This window comes from Branchiostoma lanceolatum, chromosome 1 (genome assembly GCF_035083965.1).
Source record: "Branchiostoma lanceolatum isolate klBraLanc5 chromosome 1, klBraLanc5.hap2, whole genome shotgun sequence".
Lineage (NCBI taxonomy): Eukaryota > Metazoa > Chordata > Leptocardii > Amphioxiformes > Branchiostomatidae > Branchiostoma > Branchiostoma lanceolatum.
Window position 1 is genome coordinate 32264209 of NC_089722.1, and position 17092 is coordinate 32281300.

Genomic DNA, 17092 nt, shown 5'->3' on the forward strand with positions numbered 1-17092 from the left:
CCTGAGTGCTAGCCTCCGTAGTGACCGCTGGCTCAAAAAAAAATCGCTTGCTAACCACGGTGGTTAGCAAGCGATTTTTTTTTGAGCCAGCGGTCACTACGGAGGCTGGTACTCAGGCTAACATTTCCCGTTTCCCGTCACACGACGACACATACACAACTCTCCTTAGAAGCTGCCATTTGTCGTAAAAAATATCGCATGGCTTGGTTTGTTTGTTTGCATTGCATACCCGGTAAACCACCCCATGGCGTAACACACCAGGTTTGTACTGAAGAGTACAAGCTGCATGTCCTGACAGATTTATTTGATCCACTCACATGTGCACCGAGAAGTACCCCTACTCTTTTCGATAATTGTGGTGGGTTCTTTAACATCCTGGAAGTGTGGCTCTCCTCAAAGTTTCAGACACTGAACTTCCATTTAACGTCATATCCAAGAGACGTCCCTATCCGAAGCTGAAGTACTCATTTTCAGTGAATTCGAAGTGAGGAAAATCGTGTTAAGTGCCTTTCCCAAGGACTAAGCGTCAAAGGAGCATGCCAGGGGATTCGAACCTAGGGCCTCTGGACCAAACACCCTGCCATTACGCCACGAGGGCTTTGACTTTCGGTCGATGTTCTGAACTTGAACATGATAAACAATGTTGCTTCTTAAATCACTTACTTGCAACTTATCATTGCTATGCTACGAACCTTCATGGATGCAAACAAAGGATGATTCGTGATTCAGTTCTGTTGACGTAATCTCTAAGCAGATGTGGGGATGTACGTCTTTCTAGGACGAAACTAGGCGGTGTGTTTGCAGTGGTTTTAAGTTTGTGGCAGTGCTATACTCCTACAGTATTGGAAAAAAATGTTCGCTGTGGTTTTAAGTTTGCAATGGAACGGTCGCTGCGAAAACTGCAAACATAAAACCACCACGAACATTTCTGCATTTACAGTATTCTTCAGAGGGCGGTCTAAGGGATGTGGGTTGACCTTAGTATTCTCCAAACAGAGGTTTCAGACGAGAGGGCTAAAACTAGGAGTGGCCACAATTTTTAACGTGAAGGGAGAGAAACGTTGTAAATAGAACACATGAAAGTTGACCGTGTTGAAACACTTTATTTCAAGCGTCAGTCTACTTAAGGTATGAATGGCTTGCTGGGAAAGTCATGAGTAGCCACATGCATATCTTCATTTGGCACCCTTCTCTTAACATAACTTCTGACACATCTTACATCCAAACTAACAAATACACCATACGGAACAAAGAAACAACAGAAACACATCTAAATTTCCTACTAGTTTTGTCAAATCTACTCTATTGAACATCGAACCGATTCAAACACAAAACATCTAGAGGTAAAGAATTTGTACATCTAATCCAAACGCAACTTTTTTCCTCGTCATCGAATGCTCCTCTAGGTATGCTGCTTCTTATAATACTGCAATGGACAGAAAATAATCTTAAAAACGATAACGTAGTAGCAGCCCTGATACATTGCAACTCGAGTCTTTTAAGCAACTTCTATCCAGGTACACTGGTAGGCCTTACTTTACAGGTACTGGACAGTCTTCATATATATTTGTATAGAATCTCTTTGTTTTTAATTTACCCTGAGTTGTTGAGAGAACTCCTGTCACCCTGTTGAGGTGTCCAGCGAGGTAGCACCATTATTCAGTTCCTTTATGTTGTTAGTATATACAGGCAGGTTCGTAACAGGAAGTACTAAGACTACTAAATTGGAAGAGTTCCATTCTTCTAATCATCACATGTTTGATACTTAAGCAACAGTTCTGTTTAGTTAATACTCTTCTTCAACTCAAGTATGGCTTTTTTTAACTATCAAATGTGGTGAGTTTTGATAAGGCCTAAACTCATCGAAATTCCGTTTTTCCCGTCCCCGATGACGGGGACAAGCTAGTTCCTTATACATGCAACAGGATGGAATTTCTTATAGTACCATTCCCGAGGGAAGAGGGAAGTATCCCATGTGCGTAGGGTAAGCCTTAAGCTGAGCCTTGGTGCGGACCGCGATGGGGTTGACGATCGCGTCGTTGCTGGTGGGAGTGAAGGCGGCGGACATGCCCTGGAAGTGTCTCATGTAGGCCAGCGCCGTGGGCTGGAGAGGCTGTGTAAGGGGGATGTCAGAGATCTGCTGCGTGTGGAGACTGGCGGAGGTGCACGCCATGGGAGCCTGCATGGTAGTGGACGCCCGTAGCTTCTCCACCTCGGCAGGGTTGTAGAGCTCTCCGAGCATCTCCTGCTGGATGCATCTGGGCTGGACACGGCTGACCAGCTGACCCAACGACTGGAGGTTCACGTTGACGAGAAGGTCCGACGACAGGTGGTTCATCCAGGCTTCTGGTTGGTGGAATGGGCCGGAGTGGGTGGTGGACGTTTGTTGTCTGGACACAGCTGGGTTTGCGGTCAGACAGGGCTGGGCGGCCATGTTGCTGGGAATGTTCAGTTGGTGGGCGACGTGCGCCATGGATGGCTGGACAGACGCGCTGCCGCGAGACAACACCCTTGTGTACGGGTGCTCGCGGACCTGGCTCTTGCTCCTCATCACCAGCGGGTTGACGGTCGCGCTTGATCTGGTGGAGGCGGCGCTACTTGTGGTGGTGGCAGTGAACATCTCCGAGCTGGCTCTGACAGTACTAGCAGCAGTTGTGTTGACGTTCGTCAGCCGCGACTCAAGCATACAGCTGGGAACGCTGAAGGGTTCGAATCTCACGCCGTCGCTGCCTACGCTACACGTCGGCAACACCAGGGTGCTAGGCAGGAGTACCGAGTCCTGAGAACTTTTCTTCCCGCGACGTGCAACACCCCTTTTAGCAGCAGTGGAATAGGTACTTCCAGGCATTGCAAAGTTCCTCTGTGTGCTGGTAGAGCTAGGGCAGGACGAACTACTGGCGGACGAGGAAGGGAACACGTCGTTGTGGACTCCTGAAGGGGTGGTGTGTTTACTGAACGCCAGGAGACCGTCGGGGTTGGGAGCGAAGGCCACCTGATGTTTATAGACGGCGTAGTGCGACTTGTTGCGGGTGTGCAGGCGGCGGTGAGGCACGGAGAAGCTGTTGAAGATTTTGACGGAGAGCGGGGGCTCCTGGGCGACCTTGGCGGCGTACGCGGAGAGCTGGTCGGCAGAGGGCACGCCAGGCTGCAGCGGTACAACACCTGAACGGGACAGAAAAAAAAAAGGTTTAGTTTGACAGCTAGATGATGATCCACTGTATTGAGCAGCTAAGGTAGTTGTAGAAACAACCTCTGGCTGCATTCAGTCTTTCTAGAACAACTTCTAAAAAAAATACAGACCATGATGTCCCAACAATTTGTACACAAGAAATACATTAGGTAAAAAATTGAAGAAATGATCGTATTTGATGCTTAACTTTTTGTTGTTGTGAAATGTTATGCTATGGCAGAACCAACAACTGACAAGAACCTATGAAAATCTTTTTTTGTCTCAAGACGGCCTTTTTTTACAACAAATTTGGTTGATGTTGTAAAAAAACAGTCACACAACGATTGTCGCTGGCACTGTTAGAGTCATACAGTCATCTGTACAAGTGAGTACAAGTACAAGATTCTCCCTAAAGAATAGAACAGTGGCGCTCCTCCATCCTGTTCTAATCCCAGCTTCATCCTGTTGATTTTTAAAGTTAGGGTATTTTTTCCAATTTTTACCCAGCAAAGCCTGTAATTTTGCTCAAAACTAGAAATTTCATATGTAAAGCTGAAGTTGCAGGACATGACTTCCATTATGTCTGAAAAAGGCAAAATGCAACAGCCGCTCTCCTTTTGAGAGGTGTGCGCCCCCCTCCAGACCTTCCCCCTCGCGACACGTAGCCAGTGCTTGGCACCCTCCCCCCATCCTGCTCTATATTTCTGGGGAGATCCCTGCAAGTAGTTCAAGGCAAGCCACTCTGTGAGGTGTTTAACCAACCACACACGACTATGTTATCTCCGAAGCACCTCCACACCTTAAGTGACGACCAACTGATAACACACACTCCCTTATCACTGCCGGATCTACACCGCTATCTAGGAAAGGTGTACAGGACCAGGTATTACAGTAATACAGCCTGCTGTACACCGCCACCATAGTTGTTAATACTAACAGATACAGGTCAGAGGGGGTGAAATATGTCACAACGCTCAAGTCTTGACAGACACTCTCTAGTTTAGGTTCTCTTTTTCTTCAACTCGACTGGTCATTCCCTTTTGTTGACGTCATCAGTTATAAACTGTTTCTATTCATCAATTGTTAAAAGAATGCTTGTATGTATGATGGCAATTCCGAGAAAGGAAAACGGCCAGAAATACAATGAGAAGCTAAGAAAGATGAGTTCATAAGCATAAATGGCTATCAATTGCCTAATCTATTAACTTGCCACCTAATGGCGTATACATCAACAGCAGGACGCCTTTCCTATCATTTATACTGTCTTAAAGCACAGTGACTAGATTGATAAATGTTCACTTTTGAGAGTTTTTCTTATTTAAAATAGCCTTAAGCTATGCAATGCTACCAAAGTGTTCCAAAATGGCAGCAGCGACTTGTAAGGATCACTTCAAAGCTTTGATAGTACTTCTTCAGATTGATGTCATGATTGTCAAAAGGGGTTGGGTGACAGCAATGGTTCTATGAGTCACAATATCACCCAATAGGTTACAACGTTAGGTTACAACGTGGGCACAATTCTTCTAAGTTTCAGATCTTTCCTCTTTCACGTGTGAGTGAGCTGTCAATAAAGTAGAGTGAGGTTTGGAGACATGATGTTTTCGACGCTCGGGCTGTTATGTTGGCAGACAGCTTGTCGTAAATCTCGGCAGAAATGTGGCAGCTAGGAGCAAGGTTTCTTTTGTTCTGGACGATAAATCGCGAAAACTGTTTTCAACCTATTTTTCAGGGGATTAGAAAGAATCAATTCTTCTACCCATGGGAAGTTAACTCGTTTTAATCTAGTCTGCTGGGTAGTCACCATACTCTTTTTCAAGACTTTTTAAATGAAAGCTGAAAGCTTACCTGTACTAGAACTTAAGGTTTTATATTTTGATCAGTTCTTAAACTTACGTCTAATTTTTGATGAACACAGAAAACACAGTTGGAACACTGCAGAATTCACAAATTTGGAAACTTTTCTGCCTTTCTACATAACGTGTCCATGAGAACATAACGTTACTGGACAGGCAGCTTGCCCTAGATGTTAACCCTGTAATTAACGACAGCGCTACTTGCGTGGTGCGACAGAGACACCCAGTCTCTTCTAATGATATACAATTGATGTGGACGGCTCAGGCAGGAATTATGTGCTGCGGACGTCGATGGCAGGTCGTATATCACCCGGGGTGACTCTGGCGGGTGTTAATTGCGCCGGATGGGGGACGAATAAACCTCCGTAATGTACGTACCCTGCTTGGGGGAGACGTGGGTGACGGCGGCGGGCGAAGCTGTTTGTACGCTGTTTCCACAGGTGGTTTGGGGAAGTACGCAGGTAATGGGAGGAGGGGACTTCTGCGCCGGTGGTCGCACCATCCGCGGGACTGCCGGCACCTGCCCCTGGCTACACATAAAAAACGGACAAAAGAACCGGAATTAAAGCCAAACAGACGGAATAAAGAGCTACAAGCAACCCGACAAAACCCCTCACAACTACTAAAAGCAATCGCAGTTAAACATAATAGATATAATCATTTAATACGAGCAAACAATAATAAGAGTCATGAAAGACAAAACTTGGTGGACTTTTTTGTATTCCATATGCTTCGCTTGTGTCTCCAAAATCCTCCCAGATTTATTGGTGCCAAGGCAGGGTAGTTATTAACTCAATTACTGCGCCTGCCTAATTGGTTTATGGCTCGGAAGAGTCTCATTAGGACTGAGCCTTGATCAGCAGGTTTGGTTACCATGGGCACAGAAAGGAAAAAAAAATAAGCTCTGTAATAATGCATGTCATATGCTCATGACTTCATTTTCCTACTTATGTTAGAATTAAAAATACTCAAAGTTTGCAAAGGAGTCAACAATTGATGGTAAAAACACGAGTGAACTCAGTAAGGGTACATTTTTCTCCTAAAGATTTGCTGGACCAAGCTAAATGACAATTGTATCGAAATGCTAAAATTCTCAAAAAGTATATCCTCACATATCAACCTCTTAAATCATTCTTCAACTCTTCGATACAAGAATGCTATCCGAGCTACCACCCGTGTAGACTAGCGAATGGACATCACGAAATGGTGTGATTTGTAATTAGCATTTTCACAACAAAACTTGTGAGGTTCTTATTAAATCTCACTGTTGCTGTCAAACACACAGATAAGGAAATCTCACCATGGAACAGTCAGGGTTTAGGACTTCAGTTTAAAACATGTCTTTTCTGTCAAAAATTGGTTTTAATGTTTTCCTTTTGCAAAGACGAGAGTTTTTTTACAGACGGGCGTTCCACCATGGGTGGTCGGCGCACAACAGGGTGGCTAGGCATCGGTATAACCACATCCTGTTTAATAGGTAGGTCCTTTCTGCGTCTGTTAGTTTTCCGTACGACCATTAACTCCCTAGACCTGTACTAGAGACATCGCGAAGAAGATTTACGCCAAACATCGGAGACAAACTGCATCTTGACACCTTAATTTCAATTTATTCGTGTACCCTGCCATCATAAACTTGGCGATCAATCTCGAGGTAGATGGCTTACACGGCATGACTTGTGTGAGAGGCCATTACTCTAGCATTAAGGCTGTTGCTGTGATTTAGGGGCTCGGACAATACTTTGATTGCCCACCCTTTGGCGTTACCGGTAGTACGCTGAATGGACCAACTAACCTTTTCCCGAACATCGCCAACGGCGGTTTGTCGGAAACTACAAGGGGGAAGCGTAATATTCTCTCCTGCCCTACATACCTGGATACCACTTTTTTACCCATCATGTTGTAATATAAGGGCACTTTTTGGTACTAGCGCTGATGTCAGCATTTTAATTAGCGGACCACCAGCCCTTTTTGTAAAGAAACAGTAGGTTCGGCTGACTGAAGGGGCTGTTTACTGTTAGGGTTGTTAATTGCAGGCTGTTAAACCATTACTGAACAATATAAACTGTGTGAGTTTCTCAAATGCTAGCCATATATCAGTAGAACTGAGATGGGTGTCTTACATATATTACTGAATTAAGTGGTAGAGTTTTTAAGGCACCGAAGAAGGCAATGGAAATGTTGACTTAGATGAGGTCTTTTAGCTAACTTTTTTTCCAAAGAGCTACCAACTTCATGCAACTAGCAATTCAAAGAACATGGTAGTTATTATAAAGTAATTTTCTTTGTTATCAGCTCCAGAAACTGTTTGATACACTTAAAATTTAAAGCCAAAACTGTTTGTTGCTTGACACACTTCATGTAACTGCAATTCATATGATCAAGTTTTCTGCTTTTTTGGATGGTTTGCTGAATATTTCACTGATGCCATTCTTTCAATTATTTCAGGACCCTCTGTGCATTAACAAGGAAGCTAGCTACTGATGCAGTTCACAAAACTATCACTAGAGGGAGCCGATGCAAAGTGGCTAGAAGGTTTTGCCTAACTAAACTCAGTTGGTGTTCCAACAAATTGAAATAAGCTTGCCTTCAGTCTATACAAAAAAACAGAAAATAAATTTGTATAAATTTTTTTTTCATATCATAAAATAATGCAAAAAAAAATGCTGTATTTAGTTGACATTAAAAAAAATTAAGAAATTTGGGGAAGAATACACACCTTCTCTCTCTGCGGTCCACTGACTCAAGGTTCCGAAGGTTCTTGGCAAACTTGTTGTTGTCCACTTTCAGCTTTCTGATCTGTTGTACACAACAAAAAGGACACAACATTAAACTCCAACAAATTAAATCAAAGCAATGCGGGCATAGAGTTACATAACATACAGAGACAGTTTTTTTTGCTTTAATTTCATAGTTGTGATGAGAGTTTTTTTGTGGTGAAAATAGTTGGTAGTACAGTAGTACTACGATGGAAACATATATTTGCATTTTCAGTGCCAAGGGCTTCACCAGGAACATTTCTACACATTACACAAGAAAGACAGAGATCTCTAACTCGTGAGTACAGTACAGAATTTACATGTTCATCATACCAAGAAAATTCCCCTAGCATTTTTCGACAAGTACACCAAGTATTAACATCCCGTCCTAAAGACTGCAACCTTCTGCAGAAGCGTTTGTGTCGGATGAGCGACACAGCCAGGATTCAAACTCACGACTCCTTGGTCCAGAGGCAGGGTCGCTAACAACAGGACTACGCACGCTTAGTGCCGTGTACCTAAACCCCGGACGTTAAGGTTCAAGTCCCCAAAAAAACTTGACGTCTGGAAACACATCCTGACTTGAACCAGATATCTCACGTTTATACTCTCCTTTTTGTTTTAGACCATCTTAAACCTTTCTTAGATCGTGACATTTGGAAAAATATGAAAACATTTCTGTTTTTGAGTTTATAACTGAACTACTGACTGTATATAGTTTTGCGTATATAGTTCTCAAAGTGCATGTAGAATATATGCCAATATGCAGTTTTACATGTAACAGGAAAAAATATTTCCAGGCCACACAATTTTAATTTCTTGGTTAACAGACTTTTTAAAAAAATGCTATATTGCAAAATTGACAGGAAAACAGAATCTCAGAGGAAAGTTTGTACTTTGGTGCACACAATTTTTTCAAGCTCAGGTGCAAGTTTTCACCCTAGCCTTCTGTTTTCATTATTTTTTTTTTGCTAAGAAAAAATCTGTTGGGGGGGAAACCAAGAAATTGAATTGGTGTGGCCTCAGCACACATATGCCATGGGTTTAGGTCCGGACTTATAACATAAGAACCTGAACCTCTGGGTCTAAATCCGGACCTGAACCTGAACACAGGTTTAGGTACACAGCACTACGCACGCTACCTTCACGTAGATAATCACGTAGAACTGACCTTGTCGCTGTAGTAGGAAGAGACGGCCATGAACTCCGTAACGGGGAAGGAGAACTGCCATGACGGCGCCACGGCCAGGTCCGTCATGTTCTCCGCCTCCACTACCTGCACCACCGGCTGGTACTTGTGCATAGACCTCAGCTGGACCTACAACACAATCAGCACATTCACATTTGGGTCCATTGAAACCATAGATCAAATACATGCACAATGATTCATTCCCCATCTCGGTGCATGTACACAAGACAAACCTAAAGTTTAATACTTAATCCAAAATATAAATCTTATACAAAATTCTTTTAAAAATTGTGTGCATGCACCAAGATGAAGAAAAGAGAATTAAAAAAAAAATCTTATCCTTGGGAAGGGAAAAATTATATAGATGTACACAATTATAGACATCTTTGTTTGTCACAAAGAAACAGTATATACCAAGTGCTGAATTTTCCCGTAGATGCAGTGTTTTCATCATTATCATTTTCAAGTTCCACTTTTTCAAAATCTAAAAACCACAAGAATACATCTCATAGATGAGGCCTATATCCTTATTAAGTGGATTCGCAGAAAAGAGCTTTGCAACAGAACTGAGTCAGCATACAGATGCGATTTTTTTGGCAGAGACTGCCATTCTCGTACAGGGCTGTTTAGCCATAGTCGATGCTGTAGGGCTGTTGTGAATTAGGATTTTACTATGGTCAATACTTACCGACAGAGGCCATATATATGTATTCGTATATGTACCTGTACCAGTATCAGAACCATTACTTCAGGACACAGTCGAGCACTAAAACACTATTGATTGACAGAATAACCCCATGTGACTCGGGAATGTACAACAGCAGCTGCTCAGCTTGCTACATGATTCACTTCTGCACCAGTTCTACTACACCACACCCCGCCAACGTTTGGCCCCGTGCCACTGACTTGACCCTCCGTAGACAATTCTGTCAATCGTTGGGTTTTAAAAGCAATCGATGCACTTAGTAGGTACCCAGCTGTCTGGGTGTGTTTGTGACAGAGGCGATGTGTGACAGCACTTCTCTACTTATAGAACATTATCGTCTGCATTCAGCATTTTCAACACGGTGCCAGACATTTGGGGAGGGCACAAGGCAAATGGCTCTTACATATCTAATCCTCTAATTGCAACAATTATGCTGCAGTATGTATAAAATGCTGCTACATTGCCTATACCACTGTCAGATACAAACATGCATGTATATTACATTCATATACTACATTTCATATTTAGGATGCACTAGAAAGCAACATCAATTATCTGATAAAGAAGGTTTTGGTCTGATACACATATTTTAGCAAAATTGTTTCCCTATTTTTGAGAAATAACAGGAATTTGAAGAAGGGAAAATTTTGAATTATGAATTAAATTTCAGTATAAACAGACTTGAATTTTGAAATAAAATATAAGAAAAAGCTAATATAAATTGCATCTAGAAGTGCAGTAGGTAGACTTGTGTATAATCTTCTAGCAGAGGGTTATTTTGTTTTTTGCTGCCTTCTATCTCTAGTGGGATTATTTTGTTACGGCTACCCTCTCAAATACGATTTGAAAAGGTACACTTCAACTAGAAACACATTCTAGATGCTGTAAAAAAACAAAACATAAAACCAAGATAAAACTCTGAGACTGAGAAAGATCCTTACATCTGCTTGGAGATTGGGTATTGAATACAGAACATCTGGCAAAACTGATCAATGCAGTCTGAGCCAGTCATGAATATTCAGTCCAGAGTCCATATGCGAAATAAAACACTGCAGACAATACGACCATTGGAGTGTGGACCATTGTACCCTGTTGACAAATATTCACTACACTTGGGATCCAACTCATGAATAAATTATAGGATGAACATGGGCCCTTTTGGAAGGTAATTCAAGGATAAGTGTGTAATTATGAAACATTTTACTACTCAGTTTCCATTATTGATATTGCAGAACCACATAGAAGATATAGACAGAATGAACTGAAACTGACAGAATAACTTAAAAGCGGTTGTGCCCTTGAATTTGTCATTCAACGTACTTACAACTTAGACTTATAAGCTTCGCCGAGAAGACGACGTTTTTGAGTCAGTGTGTGGGCATGAATACAGCAGCTTACTCAAAGAAGCTCTAGGTGGATTGTTTTGTAATTCAGTCATAATGCAAGCATGTCTTGGCAAAAATGAATGCCATATTCAATTTTCGAACCCCTGCCTGGATATTAAAAATATCTAAGAAACCAACCATAACAAATTAACATCTTTATAGTTATCATATATGTCTTTAAGAAAAGCTGTATTACAGTATATATCATGAAATAACTGTTGAGTCGTAGGTTTTGTGTTAGTAGGTTTGCAACGTACCATGTTTTTCCCATCATGCATCCTGCTGCTGAGTTTGAGCGCGGGAAAGGCCAGCGGGCGCTCCATGAGCTTCGCCCCGTACTCTGGACACTTGGGGTGGACATACACGCTGTCCGCTACGCTGGGCTTGGCATCGCCTCCGACCACTACCCACTGGTTGTTGCGATAAGCGTACAGGGAGTCGTCTGTGAGGATCATCTTCACGAGGATGTAGTACTTGCGACCGGGTTGCAGACCGGAGAGGTTCAGACTCAGTGTTGGAAACATGCACCTGTAAAAAAAACACATTGGTAAATGGGGGAAAATAGCTTTAACGTCAAAACCATATAATGGATAAAATGATACAGCCCCTGTTTGTTATTCTTTCCTCATATCCAAATGTGTTTTCTGTTTTTTATCTATCTGCCTTTTTGTGTTCCACATGTCCTTCCTGTATTAGTTTTTCTGTATGTTTATCTAATGTTTGTGAAAATTAATAAAAAGACTGATTAAAAAAAAATGCACCTATGACGACACAAAATACATCGTTAGACTCACTAATTCCATCCAACCCACTTTCAGTATAGCCTGGGTGCCATCCGAGATTACTACCAGGACTCCTATACTCGCTACCCTAAAAACACTTATTTTCTTAGGGTAGCGAGTGTAGGAGCCCTGCGCTGGTAGTTAAAGGATGGCACCCAGGCTACTTTCAACATGGTTAGAACTGACATCCCAGCTTTGTGAATCATATATTTTTTGATGGCCAAAGTTTCACATTTTTGATGACCAAAAAATAAAAAACATTTAAACTACAACAGTCAATGACAAAAAGTCGGAGGACTCAACATTTTTGCACTGTGGATCGAGGCGAATAAAGATATAATCATTAGAAATAAATCTGACCGAAATTTGTGTACTATTTACTACTTATGAGTTGTTCCATCGAGCTTGATCCAACCTTTACCTCGATCTGAATTAGAAGTCTTCTTCTCTTTCATGAAGGTGGAAAGTTACAATTTCATCAACATTTGCATGAATTCTATCAGGGGCTTCACAAAGCATGGCAGATCGATTCATAATGCTATATCTAATTCCAAATCAAAAAGGCCTTGCTTCTGGAAATTGAACTGGGACTATTTTCGCCCATTAGGGGTCAGACATGCCTGAAAGACTCTCATCAAGCATGAAATCTGCTGCATATTTGATGAGGTTTCCAAGTTAATAGGTTCTACGGTAAATTTCACAGAATCTTGACAGCTGTAGTCGAAACAATTTGAGAGAAATCAGTCGCGTACAATTGATGCGATTCTGTCGTTCCTAAATTGGTTTTGCGTGTGTGGCTTGAGTAGAAAAATAGATGAAATCTACATAATGGAAAACAAAGGATGGAAAACAATGCAATTGTAATTCTAGACTTAAGCAAGGGGCAGATGGGTGAGTAGACCAAGCCAATGTTCACCGTGTTCTAGTACAAAGAAAAGATCCATGTATCAATATATTGGGTTACATTTTGAGAAGATGTAATGGTGAAATATTTTCCACACATGAATGAATCTATTTTGAAGAACAATTTTCCAACCTTGCAGACGACATAATTTTGTTATGATGCGTGTGTTATTGTTCAAAACAGAGAATGAATGAAGCGAATAAAAGATATGTAAGCCATGGATATATAGATAGGAAAACTAGATATCCTGATCGCAAATATCCTCATCACAGTGGAAAATGAAGGAACAAAAGCTACCAGAGACTGTTCTGTGTCGCATTAAAATTCCAATCTAAAATCAATCAAATTTTCCATGCTTGAAATGACATCCAGCTGTATCTGGCCGGTTCTTCAGGATGCGGACATAATACCCAGTCAATACACCCGACTTCATCGCACCATTTTATACCGTTCCGAGCCACAGAGCGCCCTATAAAAATACCATATTTGCCTCCATAATATCATACTATATATCTGCAAGTTTCTAGGGTATACAAGCACGAATTATGCCCGTAAAAATGCTTTTAACAGACAAAGGAACTGCGTACCTCTATTCCCCAAGTCAGCCATTTTGGATTACGACGGCAAGAGAACGCAAAGCGTAATTGGTATCAATTTACGGACGGGTATTAAAATTTGTCCTCTTTATTTCGCGAAAATAATTGAAAATTTCATCATCTTATTTTAGAATAAAATTCTACATTAAGGTCGATTCTTGCAGTGCTAATTTAGGGCGTTTGAGAGGGTTTGTTTAAGTGTTTTCTTCAAATGTTTCCCAAGTACGTTTAGATGTGGTCGATGTTGCATGTTGGGTATTTTTTCAGTTGCCAGCAATTTGTTGAAACCGCAAAGGGGAGACAAATAAACAAATGAATGGATAAACAAACAAACAAACAAGCAAGCAAACAGGAAACAAACGGCTCAAAGTAGAAATGGGTGGGCCAGGAACGATTAATTTTTTTTTTAATGTACTTTTTTTCCTGTCTCACAAGACGTTCTTGTCACATCTGCTTTTAGATAACCAAATTCTTGCGAACGGGCTGATTTGCATATTTTTCAATCAAGGAGACACATGAATATAGAATGACGGAGTACCATTGTCTCCGCACGGTTGGGGGCCAAAATACAACACCAGTCTAGGAAAACCAAGTGAGATATCGTCATGATGTCGCTAAATATTTGTGGAAATCCTACCTTTAACCTGGTCGCTTAGACTACGAACACAGAAGGACAAAAAAGAAGAAATTGTGTCTCAAAAATTTGTAAAATCTTACCCGAGACGTTGAAACAAAAAAAAGGATATAAATCGAGGGGGTGGAAAATAAATTTGGACTTCAGAAGATGAGAAATTGCTCAAAGTTGTTCCAATTATTCTTGGGCATCTTTTTTTTAATCTACTCTTGATGAAATCACATTTTCTGACGTTTCACTTTTGCTTGGAAGCTATTCAGCTAATGAGATACAAACTTTTGACATATTTATCCAACAAGACTTACGCGTAGTGTGCTTGCATTGTTTTCCGTTAGCAAATTTGGAAATTGTCTGACACCATTCTAGACAGTTTGATTTCCGGGCGTGCAAAAAGAATAGGTTTTCTAGCGCGAACAGTCTGCTCTGGCCATGTTTTCGTGCTGCTATAATAATAGCTCGCGAAAAATCGTATCCATTGTCTGACATTCTGAATACACACGTGATAAAAGCAAACTCTGTGAGATGTAAAAACTCCCTCGGGCCATTCGGACACGTGAACAGGCGATACTTGAATAGACCAAACTCGCACGGAGGTGTGAGTTTGTTTAGTGGCCCACCGCATGCGGAGAGATGGAGCCGGTTCCCACAAAAACCACGGAACCGTTGAAGGCAAAAAAGCGGCAAAAGGCGCGAATTTATTTCTGCCATTGAATGGCCTTACATGTGGCTAAGCGTGTAACTTGAAGAAGAAACTGTTGTTGAAAGTTAAAAGTGTTGAAAGTTGAAAGTCTCTAAAAATTTGTACAAATCACATGATTTTGTCACATGGTTGTCCTCTGCAAGAAAAAAAAACCGACGGCAGCGATGCTAGCAAACTAGCTGCGAATTCCTTTATAAATCGTCGCACCATAATCTTTTTTTCAGAAACAGACAATCTAGCAAGCTGTCAAAAGTGTCGAAAAAGCTACGTTTCGGTTTACAGGATAGCTCATAAATTAAAGTTACACTGACAGACATACATGTCACGAATTTTGAGACCAGAATTTTGATAGCCTCAGTGTCAGGGCAACTTGAACTTCTCATATAAAACACTGTACAAGTTACTTGTACTCAACAACGTTAAATTATGGAGAAAAACTTAGTAACCAAGAAGTACTGACCGTCCTTTCGTGTTGATGATCATTTCCGTCCCTGCTTGGTGGAAAAGTTCCCACAACTTGCGGTTTTCAGCTTCGAGTTCCACTTTTGGTCTCGTCGGCATCCTCGAGGTTTCCCTGGCCGCCTTCTGATACATGCACTGCCGCTGGGTTTCCCGTAACACCGCTCGCTGGTCGCACGGCATGTTGTTATCATGTGCGCTGAGCAGTCTGTGATCGCGTGGAGGTATCATGAAGAAATATAATCCTTGCACGGGTCTCAAGTTCACCCTGGACTGTTCTGAAAGACCGAGAGAAACTAAACGTCTGTGAAATCCTGTCAGAAAATCTATCTACAAACGATAATGAGTTCGCTCGGGATTCTGAGAGAAAATAACGTCTGAAACCCGCCAAGTCCTGACAGAAAGGATGTCTGCAGACGACTGTGTGGTCAGACTGAGGCAATATATGAATTAGGGCCGTTGACAATGCAAGTTTACAAGGAAACACGGAGGTGTGAGAGTGCACAAATGATGCTGATTGGAGGCGCACTAATCAACCAATGAGAGCCCGAGGTGTTGACTGACACCGTTGCCAGACGAGTAATAGGGTGATTATCATATCACACTGTGGGTACAAAAGTCGTCTGATGATTCAATGAAAGGGACGCCGGCGAACGTTTTCATATTAATGACAGATATTTCTCGTGTCTGGTGTCTAAAAGGATTTTTGTTCGCCTTTTGTTTGATATGCAGGCTTCTCACGTTGTTCTGAAGCGTGTATGTGCAAAGAAATGAAGACGCTAAAGGTTTAATCCTTGAAGCGTTCAGACGTCTTTGACAAAATCTGAAATGAACATTTTCAAACGTCTAGATGGCTGACAGGCCCTGGATTGATGTTTTTACGTTATAATCGAGAATTTTAATGTCCACCGTCTTCACATTTTTCACCATGCATGAGAAAACTGAACGAAGCTTATTGAAGTTATTCGCCAGTCAACCTTGATTTTCCCGAAGTTGATCTGTTCAAACAATAAACCTGGCCGCATGTCGCTCCTCGAGTCGCTTTTTTCGTAGCGCTTCAACTTTTGTAACAGTCATAGATAGTGTGAAAATATTCAATTTCTGGGGTCTTCTAGACCATTGGTATTTGAACTTCGAGTTGCGACATGTTCCGCATTGGCATTTTTCCGTGCGTTTATCTTGTTTAATATGATAACGTTCTAATGTGCAGCCACCTAGTCACAAGGACCCGTTCACAAAGATAGTCAAATTTCCAGGCAGATGTATCAATATGATCTTTTTAGATTCATTTTCATGTACGTCCGAAGTTGTTTGTTTGTTTGTTTGTATAGCATACCAGCAAGGAGGTTACCAGGTAAACCAAATCATGGCATCACACCAGGTTTGAAGAGTACAAGTTGCATATCCGAACTTATTTATCAGTGATCCACTCACACCGGGAAGGACCCCTACTCTTTTGGATAAGTGTGGTGGGTTCTTGATCATTTACGTGCTCGAGGTGTGGGTCTCAAATTTTGTTCTGTTCTCTTCTTCTTTGTTTGTTTGCTTGTTTCGCCAAGCCTTGGTCAAGCCTTGCAAAGTGTGTGACACAGCATTCGACTGACCCAGAACCTTATCAAGACAAGACCACATTTCCACCATTTTGACGGTATTTCCGATCCATTGGTGTGCAATTTCCTCCCTTGATAATCTGATTACTAGTATCATTCACAACCCAAAAACTTGAGCCATTGAGGAAGGTTTTAGAGTATATGTCCTTGGTTTTCAAGCTCCATTGACCAAGAACGAAGAAGCCTGAAGATTATGTTATCCTCCGCCGTCCCAAAAGGGAGTATTAACGAAGAAGAAAATAAAGAAGAAAAAAGAAGAAAAAAAAGAAGTCAATCTTAGAATAGTCACTTGTTCCACTTGTCACCGTTGTAACTTGCACTATCTGTATGCAATGCATTGTTTTATGTT

At 41.6% G+C, this 17092-nt stretch overlaps 1 protein-coding gene across 2 annotated transcripts; it reads right to left on the reverse strand.

The window, feature by feature from the left end:
* Nucleotides 1–1822: 1822 nt before the first annotated feature.
* On the reverse strand, nt 1823–15473 carry LOC136449239 (T-box transcription factor TBX5-like). 2 transcript variants are annotated; one of them, XM_066449152.1, is made up of 6 exons: nt 15135–15473; nt 11316–11586; nt 8950–9096; nt 7739–7818; nt 5401–5552; nt 1823–3162 (listed from the first exon to the last, which is right to left on the reverse strand). In XM_066449152.1, the coding sequence occupies exons 1-6, from the start codon at nt 15362–15364 to the stop codon at nt 1937–1939; spliced, it is 2106 nt and encodes a 701-aa protein (XP_066305249.1). In that variant the 5' UTR covers nt 15365–15473; the 3' UTR covers nt 1823–1936. The 2 variants fall into 2 exon arrangements, with proteins under 2 accessions (XP_066305249.1, XP_066305259.1); XM_066449162.1 differs by lacking the exon at nt 15135–15473 and adding an exon at nt 13332–13421.
* Between the last annotated feature and the right edge of the window lie 1619 nt (nt 15474–17092).

Excerpts from the sequence above, each read along its gene's own strand:
- LOC136449239 (XM_066449152.1), bottom strand. The coding sequence starts at position 15,364 with ATGATACCTCCACGCGATCACAGACTGCTCAGCGCACATGATAACAAC. Across the intron at positions 11,587-15,134 it reads ATCATCAACACGAAAGGACG|GTGCATGTTTCCAACACTGA; the intron begins GTCAGTACTTCT and ends TTTTTTTTACAG. Across the intron at positions 3,163-5,400 it reads CCACGTCTCCCCCAAGCAGG|GTGTTGTACCGCTGCAGCCT; the intron begins GTACGTACATTA and ends TGTCCCGTTCAG.